The sequence below is a fragment of the Alligator mississippiensis genome, chromosome 11 (genome assembly GCF_030867095.1).
Source record: "Alligator mississippiensis isolate rAllMis1 chromosome 11, rAllMis1, whole genome shotgun sequence".
Taxonomy (NCBI): domain Eukaryota; kingdom Metazoa; phylum Chordata; order Crocodylia; family Alligatoridae; genus Alligator; species Alligator mississippiensis.
The window spans coordinates 33,923,640-33,938,514 of NC_081834.1; the positions used below are offsets into that span (position 1 = coordinate 33,923,640).

The 14,875-nt window shown below is 41.6% G+C and overlaps 1 protein-coding gene across 5 annotated transcripts in view; it reads left to right on the forward strand.

The window, feature by feature from the left end:
• Positions 1–14,875, forward strand: part of ICE2 (interactor of little elongation complex ELL subunit 2) — a 56,374-nt gene that overhangs the window by 24,885 nt on the left and 16,614 nt on the right. For all 5 annotated transcript variants that reach the window (XR_009455623.1, XM_059714791.1, XM_019477741.2 and 2 more), the window contains exons 8-10: positions 3,318–3,502; positions 3,970–4,939; positions 12,427–12,605. Coding sequence is in view for 4 of the 5 variants with exons in the window: in XM_059714791.1 (XP_059570774.1) it covers positions 3,318–3,502; positions 3,970–4,939; positions 12,427–12,605 (1,334 nt within the window). In the remaining variant the exon portion in view is untranslated. The remainder of the gene's footprint in view (positions 1–3,317; positions 3,503–3,969; positions 4,940–12,426; positions 12,606–14,875) is intronic.

Genomic DNA, 14,875 nt, shown 5'->3' on the forward strand with positions numbered 1-14,875 from the left:
GCAGGGGGCACACGCAGCAGAGCACACCTGGGCAGCAGGGTCTGCGCTGCCCCTGCAGCGGTCCACACTGGGGCGAGCTCCACCCACTTGTACTGGAGCAGCCAATGCCTCACTCCCACCAATACCTGTGGCCCAGCCAGGTGCTGCTCTGTTTCCCCACCTCCAGTGGCAGCTCCTGTTCCTTATCTTGCCACTGCACTGCTCCAGGCGAGCAGCTTCAGCTGGACTCCTGCCCCAGTGCACAGGGCTCCGACTCCAGCTTCTGGGAAGGTGACCAGGAGCCCCACACACTGGCTTAATTTGCTCAAGCCAGAACCATGTGCAGTAGGTAGGAGCCACCCAGCTGAAGCTGCTCGCCTGGGGCAGCACACCACAGTAGGGCCGAGATCAGGAGTAGGATCTGCCACTAGAGGCAGGGGTTGCAGAGCAGTGCCTGGTTGGGGTGCCAGCAGGAGCCCGGCTCAGGCTTCCCCAGTGGGAGTGAGCACGGCATGGCCCCCTATGGAGTGCTGCAGGGGCAGCCTCAAGCCAGATGTACGATTAATTGTGACTATTTTTTTTTAATCACGCAGCTAATCATGATAAAAAGTTTTAATTGTTTAACAATCCTTAAATAAAATTAAAGTATAATAGATGTTTGACTTTCAGTATGTGATTTGGGTTTTTTTCTGGTTCCAAGATAGCAACCCCCTCCTCCCCCCTCCCAACAGGAGTAATTTTGGGGGCAAGGGGAGGGGCTTTCTGGTGGCAAAGGGCAGGGGTTAAGGGCAGGACTTCTGGTCCTAAGATGGCAACCAGGGGCAGGGGACCTGTCAAGGGGCGGAGCTAATCTTGCAGCCCTCAGCAACTCACCAAAATTAAGTGGCCCCCTAGCCAAAATAATTGACCGCCCCTGTACTAAGGCTTTACAAAATTTTTTACTTAGATTTTCTTTGTTTTTGTTTTCAACATGTTTAATCATTTTCAAAAGTGACAACCTTGTTGGGGATTCCTTGATATACCCAGAGATACCACAAGCAGAAATCGAGTTTAAAAAAGAAGTAGTGTGATCTCCCATCACCATTCAGAATATTTATACTTCCTATCATCATTCAGAGTATTTTATCTATATTAGGTAGGTTTCTGTAAAAATGTAGCTATTATATAACAGAGCTAATTCTGTAAAAAAAAAAAATAATAATAATAATAATAAAACAAAATAAATAAAAATAACAGTTTGAATGTTTAACAGATCTCTGGTCAGACCTTTCTGACCAAAGTGGTTTTTTACTCCTGTGGTCCAGTGCAGCCACTAGGCCATACACCAACAGCAGAATTTTAGTTACAGAGCACCTATTAACTCTAACTGTACTGATGCTGGCTGTGAGGTGGCATCCACTTCCACCAGGGCCTGACTGTTGCCTTATATTACTTTGTTAATGTGGTACCTAATCTGCATATTCTGAGTTTTTCTTTCATGTACCTAAAAAAAACCCCCAAAACATGAAAATTCAGCTTTTTTTTATTTTGATGCCTCATGAATAAATAGCTATTTAATATGCAGTTATGTCATTTCTGCTCAAATATTACTCTCTTTAAATTTAAAAAATGAGTTGTATTGATGTAGTTAGATTCTTATTAATACAGCTCATAAATTTATAAGGAAAAATAGTCAGTTTGCTACAATAATCTGGAAATAGGCCATGAAGCTAATTATTAGAAGAAAAATGTCTAATTTTACTGCAGTTATCACAAAAAGTAAACTTTTAAAAACACTTGCGATGGTTTGTCCTTTATTGTCAAGGAGAGAAACTGATAGCAAAGTCATCTAATAGTTTTCTAGACCATGTTCCACCTCATTACTGAGAATAGTAACAGTCTCTAGAGATATTGCAATTAACATTGAGTTTGGACCCACAGTATTCTGAATAACATCTTTGTGATGAAATGCCCTTCTGCTTTTTAAAATTGTGAGCTCCTCTCTTTGAGAAGTAAGTATAAATGTGTCCTTTACAGCGGTTATGAAATATAGTATGACAGGAATGGTATCAGAGAATTGATTTTTGTAATAAGAAAGAAGTCCTTTTAAGCTTTAGAAAAACACTGTGGTTTTCACAAAATGCATTAGCAAGAATTTCCTGGAATTGAAGAAGCTAGATTTATTTTAATAATATGAAGTAAATACTGCATAATGGTGAAACAAACTCCTGCTAGTAGGGGAAAAAAGTATAGTTTAGCCTAAACTAATCAAATCATCAACACAATTTTTGGGGGGCAGAAGCACCCTGATGGGAGCATCTATATAGGTTTCCTCATTTGTTTTTAATATATCAGTTAGCTTGTTGTTGTTGTATATTTTCCCTAAGTTTGTAGCAATATTGTCTTGAGATTGCTGAAGTACTTCACAATCCAGTACCAATGGCTAACCTTGGGATTTTCAAACAAAGGAAGGAGTTGGCAAAAGGAAATTGAGAGGGAGTGATTAAAAATACCTGCGAATTTCAAGGATTTACATATGTAACATAATTATCTATTGTTATATGTTATATATTTTAATTCATACCTAGTTGATAATTTGTTTTAGTCTTCAGAATTATAAATTAATACTTTGACTTAAATAGGTCTCATAGTATGTTGGAGTATTTGTCTGCATGGGAATGAAATTTCCAAATGCACTTTTCTGTTTAAAATTCAGTTTTACCAAAACTTACTCTGTAAAAGTAGTATAGTTGGATTATGCATTCGTTGCATTTCACTGACTTTTCTATAAAATGGGAAGGGCATGTCTAAATAATGTCAGCCCCACAAATGCAAACCTATTAAGGCTAACAGTTGTCACACGGAAGACAATGGTGTAGCACAGCCAAACATAGCTGTGGATATAATTTAAGTTGCAAAATTTCCTCTTATGGCAATGAGACATGAAATGTAATGAGCCAAACTAGCCTCTGAGCCTAGTTTCACTTCTTGGAGCCAGTGTTGACGGGAAATCTTTGTTTTTAATGCAAACTAATTAAGTTTGATATGTAAGCTATTGTGAACATAGAACCCCAAGATGCTAATTTTGCAAATTCACTGTTTAGACCTGCATTTGAGTTGTATGTGAAACTGAGATAAACTGTTAATGTTGTGTATTGCTGCAATGGGACCATCATAACTTTGACTATTGTTAGATGGATTTTCCTCATAGGCTAGTAATAGAAAAGGCTGATGTAATCATTTCTGTTGCAGCTACAAAATGGTTTTGAACACATGTGGAGGTGAGGGAACATGTATAATAATATTATCTAATAATCTTTTTTCATTGTATTGGCTATTTACTCTTTCATTTGTAATAGGTGGCAAACCAGTCAAAGTGGTTTACGTTGACTCACCTCTTCCAAAAAAAGAGATGACAATGAGAGAGAAGAACCAAATGTTTCATGAAATTACTCTGAACTTTCTGGTGTCCAAAAAATCATACGCTCCAATGTCCATGGTGTTGATGGATAAGCCGGTTGAGGAAAACATGTTTCAGTGGAATGTATGTTGCTTCATCTGTTATAAGCATATGTTAGCTTACTTTCCTAGATGTACATGATCTGTGGTAATAATAGAAAACCTAGTTTTTTCCCCCAGTTACTGTTTTCTGGACTTGATTTAAACAGGGACCTAGTTTCTTTAAATGCTTCTGCCATACTGTAGTCTCATCACTAAGGCTTATTTTCTTTGATTTATTTACACAGGTGACTTTGTTACACTATATTTTTTACCCTTCCTAGTTTTTAGAAGGCTCTGACGCTTAAAGAGAGATTTCACAATAAATAACTGAAGAGATATCTCGCAACAAATTCATAATTAAAAATTATGCATACAATTTTTTTCACATGTTTAAATAATGCCTAGATGGAAAAACATTTTGTGCGTCTCTCTTGTTGGATTTAGCACTCTGCTTTATTTTGTGATTGATATATTTTATTACTGATGAATTTTTTTCTCTTCCATTTGAAGATGTCTTCTGATACTTGTGAGGCTAGAAACTTTCAAATTTCAAACCAAATCGATCTGAACTTTGACAATGATTTTACAGAACTGGAAACTTTTGGAGCAACATCTAAGCCCTTGAAGACATCCAAAGCAGAAAGTCCTCATAGTAAACCAGTTGATCCAGGAAAAATTCTGTCAGAAAAACTGAAAATGGAGAAGCAGTTGGTAAGCAAGTTTGCTGAAGTGGGAAGAAGCAAAATTTATGAGCAAGAATTTTCAGAATGTGGCAATTTACAGAATCCTAATGAGGCGCAGCTTCCAGCATGTGACACCACCTGCCCAGATTCTGAAAACAGTACCTTATATAAAGGCTTAGATTTGGATAAAATTGAGTTGCATAATGAGCAACATGGTGTAACCACAGAAGAAGTAGTGGACAGTGATACAAAATTAAATTCCTTGGCTAAACCTGATACTTTCAGGAGAGAACCTGAATCTGCAGAAGCAAATGAAACACTTGTTTCTTTGTGTGGTAGCGACTCGGATGAAGAACGTTTGATTATTGATGTGGAAAGTAAAAATCTTGGTTATTGCAAAGCAGCTGTGCTCTGTTCTAATCCAAATCCTGTAGCAGATAGGCCCAAATCATCTTCTCCCATGCAGCTTCCACCAACAAGCATTGCTAATTCTTCAGAGTCCCAGGATCTGGGGAAAAACACCCCCAAGAAACCTTCAAAAAAGCTGTCTAAAGAGTTTGATCCCGTTGGACAGATTTTAAAAATGCAAACTGAACTTCTCAAGCCTCCTTCTCCGAAAGCTCAGGAGCAGCTGCCAGTCAGCATTGATAAAAGTTCTAATCCTACAGCAAACCACATACCACCACCTTTGAAACCATTTCTATTTTCCAGCATGGAGTCTGAGCAGAGCACTACTGCAAATGCAGGCAGCTTGCCTAAGCTTACGTGGACTTCACATTTTCAGGGAGCTTGGAAGGGTAAGAATCTGGTTGGGAAGTCGGCTTGGAAGTAAGGAGCAAAAGTTTTAAGAAAAGGCAGCCACAGCAATTGAATTTGGCTCTGTTGAAAACACTAGGAGGAACCAAAGTGTTAATGTTTGGGAGGGGAGCTTTTATATGTGAGGAAAAAGTGAAAAATCTGTCTAGTTGCATATGTTGCATAGAAAATGCTTGTAGCATTATTGATACTTGTGGGGAAAATATACAAGAAATATCAGTTGGTTTTTATTTTACTATTGGGAAAACAAACAATTCACTGCCCAAACTTTTGGGCCAAGATGGTTTTTTCTTTATGCATCAGGCCACAAAGGAGACTTGGGACTCTAAGTATTGGGTATTATAAATTTGGGTCCAGTAAAAGTCTGCATTATTTATCTTCATAAAAATTAATTGTTTGGGTTTTTTATAACTATGTTAAATAAACAAGGGCTCAGTTCTCTTTTACATAATTGAAAATCAGTCATCTGATTTTTCTATTTGTAGTCTTATGTTTAAAGCAAAATAGGTACAAATGCCTTGTTTTCTGCTTAGCTGTTTTCCCACAGAATTTCAATTTGTAATCTCAGAATCCTGAAAAATCCTTTCCAATTTGGAATGAGATGTGTTAAGTTTAGAAATGCTAAGGAACAGCACATAAGAGATTAGTTGATTTGAAGGACCTGAAATATTTTGCTTTAAAATCTTGAAAAGAAATTATACTCATTTAGTCCTAGCTCCCATGGTCTCTAGGCTTATTATTGCTGTAGTCAGTAGGAGCAAGAATTCCCCAAGAACCACAGCTGAGCCAAGAGCCTCGCAGCTTAAGAAGCAGGACTCTCAGCTCTTTGGCAGGGTCATTTAGAACCTCTGAGAGCCCGGTTCAGGCTGGGGCTTTTTGCTTGGCGCTCTTCCACAGGGTTCTCAGATCTGACTCCTGGACAGATGTTACTGGATTTAATGTTGATCAGCTGGATTTAATGTTGATCACTATATAGATAGTGGTGTTTCATTTTAATCATGGAAAAATGTGGATTTTTTATTTTTTTTTATATATCTGAAGATTTGGATGTTTTGGGTTTTTTTATCAGAGAAAACCAGGATCCCTGCAGATACGTTTCTGTGAAATATCTTGGTCCTAAAGAATGAGCATTTTAAATGAAAACATGCTTCAGTGGGAATTTTCCAGCCGGAGCTACTTGTTTTGCTAATTACGAAGAGTCTGTTCTTTTTGTATTGGATATAACTGAAGGATAGTGTTAGTTACTCCTGGTCTATTCAGAGAGTAGGCATGATGGCCTTTGGCCTTTGAGCCAGTCTTTTTAGGGGTTGATTTTGAGCCTTACTAAAATAGAAAGGAGTTACTGTAGCTCTCAAAAGGTAGTGTGATGGACTAAATGAAAGTTAGTTTGGCTCAGTAGTGTTGGCAATAGTATAGGGACTGAAATCTGGGTAAAAAGTGTAGTTAAACAGAGACAAAGACTTCAAAGTTTGTTGCCTTGTTTTTTATTTAATATAACTTATTTACTCGAATATTAGACAGGATTTTTTCCCCCAATCAGCATGGAGAGGGGGAAGCCCCTTGTCATTTTACATTTGCATACAAGGAAACTGCATTAAATATATTCCTATCTTTGAACTGCTGCTAAAAGCAGCATGTGCTCAGTAATGGAAACCAACTATGAAGCTAACTAAATGCAGCCAGCACGAGCATGACTGTAAAACACATGGTCCATATGTGGCCGTCATGCTGATGGGAACCTATCACAAGGATAAGGTTAGTGCAGGAGTGGGCAAAATATGGCCTGTGGGCCAGATCTGACTAGCCAACTGATTGCATCTGGCTCAGGGAAGCCACAAAGTTATGGGATCTGGCCCTGGGGAACCAACAGTTCTGACTGCTGGGTCGTGTTGGACATGTCCTGGTCCCTTCCACAGCTTATACCATCTCCCACCCTGCACGCTGGAAGCAGCACCAGGTGGGTGCTGGCTTCAGTTTTGGATATGGCTGGGCAGGTTCTTGGTGGGGATTGGGGTGCCCACCTGGGTCTGCAGCTGATGCTGCTGCATCAGTGCATCTGCTGCAGTCCTGGGCAGTCACCCAATCCCCACTGGGAACTTTCCAGCAGTGTCCCCAGCTGATGCTGCCACACACCTTTTCCCCCCCCCCCCCCCACCTCCCCAAATGCTGCTTGCAGCACATGGGGCAGGAGCTGGTGTAAGCTGCAGAAGGGGCCAGACATTGTGGATCAGCTGTAGCTGCAGGGATGGTTTGAGGATGGGAAGCGGGGGAAGAGAGAGGTGGTGTGCTACAGCTGCAGGGACCGTTCAGATGGGGAGGAGAGAGAGAAATCAGAGCGTGCTGTAACTGCGGGGATCGTTTGGGCCGAGGCTCGGCAGAGCTGTGATCCGCTCCCTGCACACCTCTGCACGCACAACCAGCACCTGTTGTGGGCAGGGAATCATGGCTCCATTCCACACTCAGCCAGAATGGGACCACAGCTGGGATCCAGGGGAGCAGCATCTAATACTGGAACGGGTGGGCAGGGCCACACTTGGGATCGTGGGACCCCAACCCCACTCTGTCACTGCCCTGTGATCCTGGCCCTGCCTGCCCATTCCCAAATGCCACTTCCCCAAATCCCAGCCTTGGCCCCACCCCAGCTGAGCACAGAGCAGATCCATAATCCATAGCCTGCATTATCCTGCAACGGGCACTGGCTCTGCAGGCAGGGGCATGCAGGAAGCAAATTGCAGCTCTAGCCCCAGGTCCTGGCCTTATGCCATCACTGCCCCACAATCCTGGAGTCTGCATGGGTACCAAACAGGATCCGCATTGGCAGGGCGCGGGGCCAGGTGGACAGGGTGGGGCCACTTAAGGAATTTTGGTGAGCTGCTGTGTGACAGGGGGTGTTAACCTGCCCTGCCACAGCTCACCAAACTCCCTATGTGGCCCATAGGCTCAAATAATTACCTTTCCCTGGGTTAGTGCAACCCATGTGAATAAGACATATTGTAGTGCCCATTGGGTACGCTCCCTCAGCATCGACACGTTTTTCCAAGTCATGGTAAGTCACTACATTGCATACATTTTGACTTCTTCACTCCCACAGCTGAACTGTGCTTTTCTTTCACATTTCCAATTATTCCTGATTTTTCACCAACCTTAAATGTCTAGCAAACATCACCTAATGGGGCCCCAAACATTCCCAAAATCTGGCATTCCTCTGTCACCCCCTCTCTCAGGCTGTCGCACATGATTAGCATGGCCCCACCCTCCATGAGGTGGAGCTGGACCAGGTTGCCCCATCTTTTTTTTGGAGGATTCTACGACTCATGACAAGAACGTCCAATTCCAGCCATCATGAGTGAGGGGCTAATTAGCACATGGATCCTTTCTTGGGGTTATCGGGAGTACACGCACATACTGAGCAGTGCTGAGCTGTGGAGTCATCATGGCTTGAAATGCTGTTGACTCTGCTGGGGCCCAGCCCAATGAACTATATGGTAAATCATGAACTTAGTTCCTTTGAACTAATAACATGCATATTTTGTACTCTAAGTAGGTACAGAAATGCTGCTCAAAAGTGTGTTTATGGAGTACCTATATTAAAATTTGCATCAGTTTCAGAAAAGGCAAAATGCATCAGTTCTGGATGAACTAAGTTTATGGGTACTATATGCAAATTGCTACAGCTATTTTTATTTCAAGGTCATTTTTTTCAAATTTGTTCCTCACTTCTCTGTGCTCAGGGAGGGCAGGGTCCAACAGTACAGAGGAGGGAAGGGGCTGCAGAAGGAAGAAGTTGGTGGGGACAGGAGGCAAATGGTGCTACCTGACCCTCCAGATGTATTTTCTCTGCTGTAGCATTTTGAGGTTGACAAATTCAAGACAAAAATGTCCAATGATTAGATTTTATACCTGGACAATTATATCAAATGTGTAATTTTTCCATATATAGAATCTAATTAGTGGGGAATCATCTTCATAGTATCATAGTAGCTGGGGTCAGGAGGGACCTGAACAGATCATCTAGCCTGACCCCCTGCCATAGGCAGGAATGAATGCTGGGTTCACAAGACCCCAGACAGGTGATCGTCCAACCTCCTCTTGAATATGCCCAAGGTAGGGGCGAGGACCACTTCCCTGGGAAGTTGGTTCCAGATTTTGGCCACCCTAACTGTAAAATATTGCCTTCTGATCTCCAACCTAAACCTATTCTCCATCAGCTTATTACCATTGTTCCTTGTCACCCCAGGTGGTGTTGGGGAGAAAAGAGCTGTGCCTATTTGCTGTTGACCCCCCTTGATGAGCTTGTAGGCAGCCACCAGGTCCCCCCTCAGCCTCCTCTTGCTGAGGCTGAACAGGTTCAGGTCCTTCAGTCTCTCCTCGTAAGGCCTGTCCTGCTGCCCTCTTACCAAGTGGGTGGCCCTCCTCTGAACCCTCTCCAGGCTGGCCACATCCCTTTTGAAGTGCGGTGCCCAGTACTGGACGCAGTACTCCAACTGTGGCCTGACCAAAGTCGCACAGAGGGGAAGTATCACCTCTCTGGACCGGCTTGAGATGCACCTTTGGATGCATGACAAGGTATGGCTGGCCTTTCTGGCTGCAGTCTGGCATTGGTGGCTCATGTTCATCTTGGAGTCAATAATGACTCCAAGATCCCTTTCTGCCTCTGTGCTTTCAAGAAGGGAACTCCCCAGCCTGTATGTATGCTGTGGATTCCTTCTCCCAAGGTGCAGCGCCCTGCATTTGTCTACATTGAACCCCATCCTATTCTCATCTGCCCACTTTTGTAGTCTGTCTAAATCTAGTTGCAGCCTCTCTCTCCCTTCAAGTGTGTCCACCTCACCCCACATCTTAGTGTCATCTGCAAACTTGGACAGCGTGCTTTCCACCCCCTCGTCCAATTCGCTGATGAAGATGTTAAACAGTGCGGGCCCGAGGACCAAGTCCTCGGGTACCCCACTGCTCACATCTCACCAGGTTGAGTACAACCCGTCCACCACTACTGTCTGGGTGCGCCCCATCAGCCAATTTTTTACCCATCCAACTGTGCAGGCATCAATGCCACAGTCACTTAATTTATTGATGAGGATGGGGTGAGAGACAATGTCAAAGGCCTTCTTAAAGTCTAGAAAGACTATGTCCACAGCGACACCATCATCCAAGGATTTAGTTACTTGGTCGTAAAAGGCAATCAAGTTCGTCTGGCAGGAGCTGCCTTTGATGAACCCATGCTGATTGCCCCTGAGCATGATCTCCCCTGCAGGTCCCCCACAGATATGCTCCTTGATGATCCTCTCCAAGAGCTTCCTGAGCACCGAGGTGAGGCTTACAGGCCTATAATTACTTGGGTCCTCCTTCCTCCCCTTCTTAAAAATAGGGACCACATTAGCCAGTTTCCAATCCCCTGGCACCTGGCCAAATGACCACGAATGCTCATACAGTCGGGCCAAAGGCTCTGCAATGACCCCTGCTAGCTCCCTCAACACCCTTGGGTGGAGGGCATCTGGACCTGCAGATTTAAAAATGTCTAGCCCTTCCAGAAGATCCCTAACTACATCTGCGCTGACTGAAGGCTTGATAGAGCTATCCCCAATATTGTCCCTATCTCTGGTAGCTGGGATATCCTGGTCCCTGTTCAGGAAAACAGAGGCAAAGAAACTGTTAAAAATATCAGCTTTCTTGTCTGGCGTGGCCACCAGATTACCGTTTGTGTCTTGTAGGGGCCCTACATTGCCTGGTGCCCTCTTCTTGCTCCCAATGTACTTGAAAAAGGACTCTTTGTTGTCCTTAATCCTGGACGCTAGCCTGAGTGCCATCTCTGCCTTGGCCTTCCTAATGGCCCTCCTACACTCCCGGGCCAAGGAGGAGTACTCCTCCTTGGTGATAGCTCCTCCCTTCCACTGGTTGTATGCCTCCCTTTTAGTCCTCAGGCATTGCTGAATGCCCTTGCTGAGCCAAGGGGGTTTCTGAGCGCTCTTACCCCCCTTGCTTCTCTCAGGGACTGTTATCCTTTGGGCCTGGAAGATCGCCCCCTTAAGGTACGACCTTATAATTATGGGTTATAATTCTTATAATTATGGGTTTTCTTATATTTGAGTAAATATGGTACTCTAATTTTATCTGAACTTCTCAAAGTTCTACGCATTTTGTTGAATTCATCAGAATTGTTGCATATAGGTGTTTGTGCTTACCCCAAATTGAGAGAGTAAGTAAGCTTACTTTCCTATTGACCTCCACACAGCTAAATATGGAATTCAGGTGTTGGACCCTTGTGATCTGATATCCTGTTGCAAATCATTATTGCTGGAAAACCTGAAGTAATTATTCTACTACTGACTACTTGAAAGAATAGCAGTCTTAAGGTGTTCAGCAGACCTTTTGAAACTGAAAAACATTCAGCAAGCCTCTAGGTGTTAGTTTCTTTTTTTGACAGTGGACCAGAAGCAGGGTCCCAAATTTATTAATATACAGTTGTTTTCAGTTGTGGTTGATTTCAAAATACCTCTCTTTGGTTGTATATATTGAGTGACGTGTTGGCCTGGTTAAAAAGCATTTAATGTTTTTTCACAATAAAGTCTACTTTCTTTTAAAGCTGGCACACATTTCCAGCTTCTTTATATTTTACACTTCATTCAGTTAAGTGATGAATAACTAATCCCAGATACGTTCATTATCTTTTTTTGGTTTTGTTTTTGACATCCATTAATTCAGCATCTCATTAGGGTACCCTGAGGTTTCTGAGCACTGAACACGTTGGAGTCCTTTTTAATAAAGGTTCTCTGAAATGTATATATGTGTCAGTTCATATTGAAGCTGAAGGTCTGGATCTTCCAGTTCAAGCCATGCCATGCTTTGTACTTGGCAAACTGGGTTGATGCCCCTTCGTAACACTGTTCTGGGCCAAGTCAGCATCAAGCTCTAGTACATGAGCAGCAATTCTCAAAGACACTTTAAGCAGAATATTATGCTCCCATTTGCTGTGCTAAGTATCTGGCATAAGTGCATGAGAATTTCAGCAGTTGAAACTTCTAATTTTAGTTTAACTATGATCAGCTGATTAACATTAAATCCAGTAACCTCTTATCATATGTAAAGTATCTTATAGAACTATTTATTTATTTCAGTACCCAGAGAGCACAGAAATCTCAACTTTGAAACCTAAGAATTGTAGTAGTCAGAGAAGGCACATGGCAAGGGACTGCATGTCATGTGCAGGCACCTCTGGATACACAATAGCAGTTAATCTAGGAGCCCTGCCCTGAGGAGTGTCAGCTGCTGAAAAATTACTGTTGCTGTATTTGAAACTATGAAAAAGCATGTTCTTTTGATTTGGTGTATGCACCCTAGAATGGCATGCAGTTTTACTCATTTTATATTTCAGATAAGTTCAGTTTAAAACAAACTAGTGATATGAGAAAGAATCTAATTGTTCTCGTGAAGGCTGTGCAAACCTGTCATTTTCTGGTATTTTTCTCCAAAGGAATGCTTCCAGCTGAACTTCAGATGCTTGCTGAAGACCCTTCAGAATACACAGCTCCTGAGGATGGGAATCTTGTATATAAATTATTCAGCTTAGATGACCTACTGTTACTTGTGCGTTGCACTGTACAGAATGCAGAGATTTGGCCACGGTCCCATAAAAATCAGCGCATCAAAAAGGTAAAAATAGCTTTTCTTGGCATCTTTTTCACCTGTACGCGTGACTGAAACTTTTCATTTATTAATGCCTACCTAAAGTGAACTGAATGTTTCTAGAGTTAAAAAAAAAGGAAGGTAATGGTGTTAGCCCAAGTGTTTCACCATTTATTACACTGACCATTGTATTTGAGTCATTCCTCTTGTACACAAGTGTTAGTTTATTTTCAGAGCTCTAAAGTTTGTAACTCAGAACAAGTGTTTGTAGGAAGAGAAGCAAGGATTACTTTTTATTTGTTTGTAGATAAATGCATGTGGGTCTGATCCTGTACTCCTTACTGTACTATTTGTCATTTCCTGCAGTGGGAATTTGACTCAATAATGCATCCAGATTGATGTTCCATTTGAAATTATAAGTTGTTTTTCCAGAAAAACTACTTCATGTAGGTGATTTTATTTATTTGAAATTCAAGGCAATGGGAGTGTTCACAAAAGTGATGTGTTCTTGAATGTTGGTAGGATCTGGCCCAACTGTGATCTTCTTCATAAACACAAGTGCTCCCATTTGTTATTCATGTAACCTATCCATTGGTGGTGTTTTTGATTTTCATGTCAAGAGTACTCCTGTTGTTTCCTACGTATAAAGCTTAAGGTCTTTATAGTTTTTATTGATGTTAGGCAAACAGCATTTTTTTGGATGCTGTTTTGTTTGATGCACTTGCCTATTAGTCTGACTCCTGAAATTTGAGGCAAGTGCATCAAACAAAATAGCATCCAAAAATCCTGTTTCCCTAACATCAATAAAAACTAAAGAAAGAAGGAAGCAGCATGCTATAAATTTGGGCTCCATCTCATACATATGGATCTGTGAAACTTGTAACAAGCTGGGCATCTCTACACATTCATTAATGCACTTTTGGTACTGCAGATTAAATTTAGTACCTCCATTGTGAGGTACTAGAAAAAGGCACATCAGCCTATTTTAATGCACATTAGCAAAAGGGCACGGTGTTTTTGTGACACTTTAACGTGCATTAAAATAGGCTAATGTGCGTTAAAGGGCATGTGTAGACATGCCTATTGTGTCACTCTCAAATTGGGCTTGTCAGCCACAAACAGATTCATCAGGCATCTGACTAGAATGCCTACATGTACACCAATATCCAGAGGATCAACATTTGTCTGCTATTGTTTGGCTTTGAAACTTTAACCTTCTTTTCATTTTCCAAAATATAATTTCCTAGCTTTATTCATGTGTCTTCTTTTTTTAAATGAACTGCATTTTTAATAGGAAAAATAGAATTTTTCCCACCATCCATTCTTTGGAATGGCTGAAACTTTTTGCTGGGAACATCCATAAAATTCAGGCTGTGGCTGAGAGTCTCAAGATGGCGAGTGTTAGGCCACCTTAATAATCACTGCTAACTGTACCTATAATTATTGCATTAGATGCCCTTTGGTTATGTGTGATAAAACTGGAGTGGTGGTTTCAGTATATACATCTTCATATGTAGAGACATGCTCCCTTCCCCAGCGGATGAAATGCATAACAGACCTAGAAGTAGCAGCCAATAAACATAGGCATTTGTACAGCTAGTAGTAAGTAGGAGCTGAAGGTTGTCTTGGGTGATTTCAGTGTGGTGCTTGATAGTGTTATAGCTGACATTGAATCGAATGAAGTGGTGAAATCTATGTGGAGTTTTCTTCATGTTAGTTTTGCAATTCTCTTGCTGCTTTATTCTTCTGTTCTTGGACAGTCAAAGATAGAAGTAGCCATGATGTAGTGTGAATAGTCAAAAAATGTTACAGTATTTTAGCACTTAGAAGGAGGGATAGTAGGAGTATTCTGGCTTCATGTGGGATAATATAGTGTATTCCAAATGATCTTTATATTTCCTGAAGGATCACAGCTCCTTTTCCTTCAACTGAGAGCACATTTATGAAATTTGTTTCAGTACATTTTTGCTTTTGAGAATAAAAGTTTGTCTTTTCTGAGTGGGAAATTCTACTATTCCTGGTTAGCTTTTGCTTAGCTGGGAATTCAGAGTTTGCTCTTAAATAATCAGAAATTGCTATCTTTTGTGAAAATCCACTGCATTATTTGATAATTGTGGCCCATCAACTCATGCCATATATACACCATAATTGTGAGATTTCTAAACAGTCATACATTCAGGGATAACATTGTCCACTCTGTATTGTTGTAGAATTACATTTCCATTATGGTTTGATTTTGCTTCTAAATGTTGAGAGATAGCTAGTTAGTGTGTAACTTGTAGTCTTCACTCATAGAT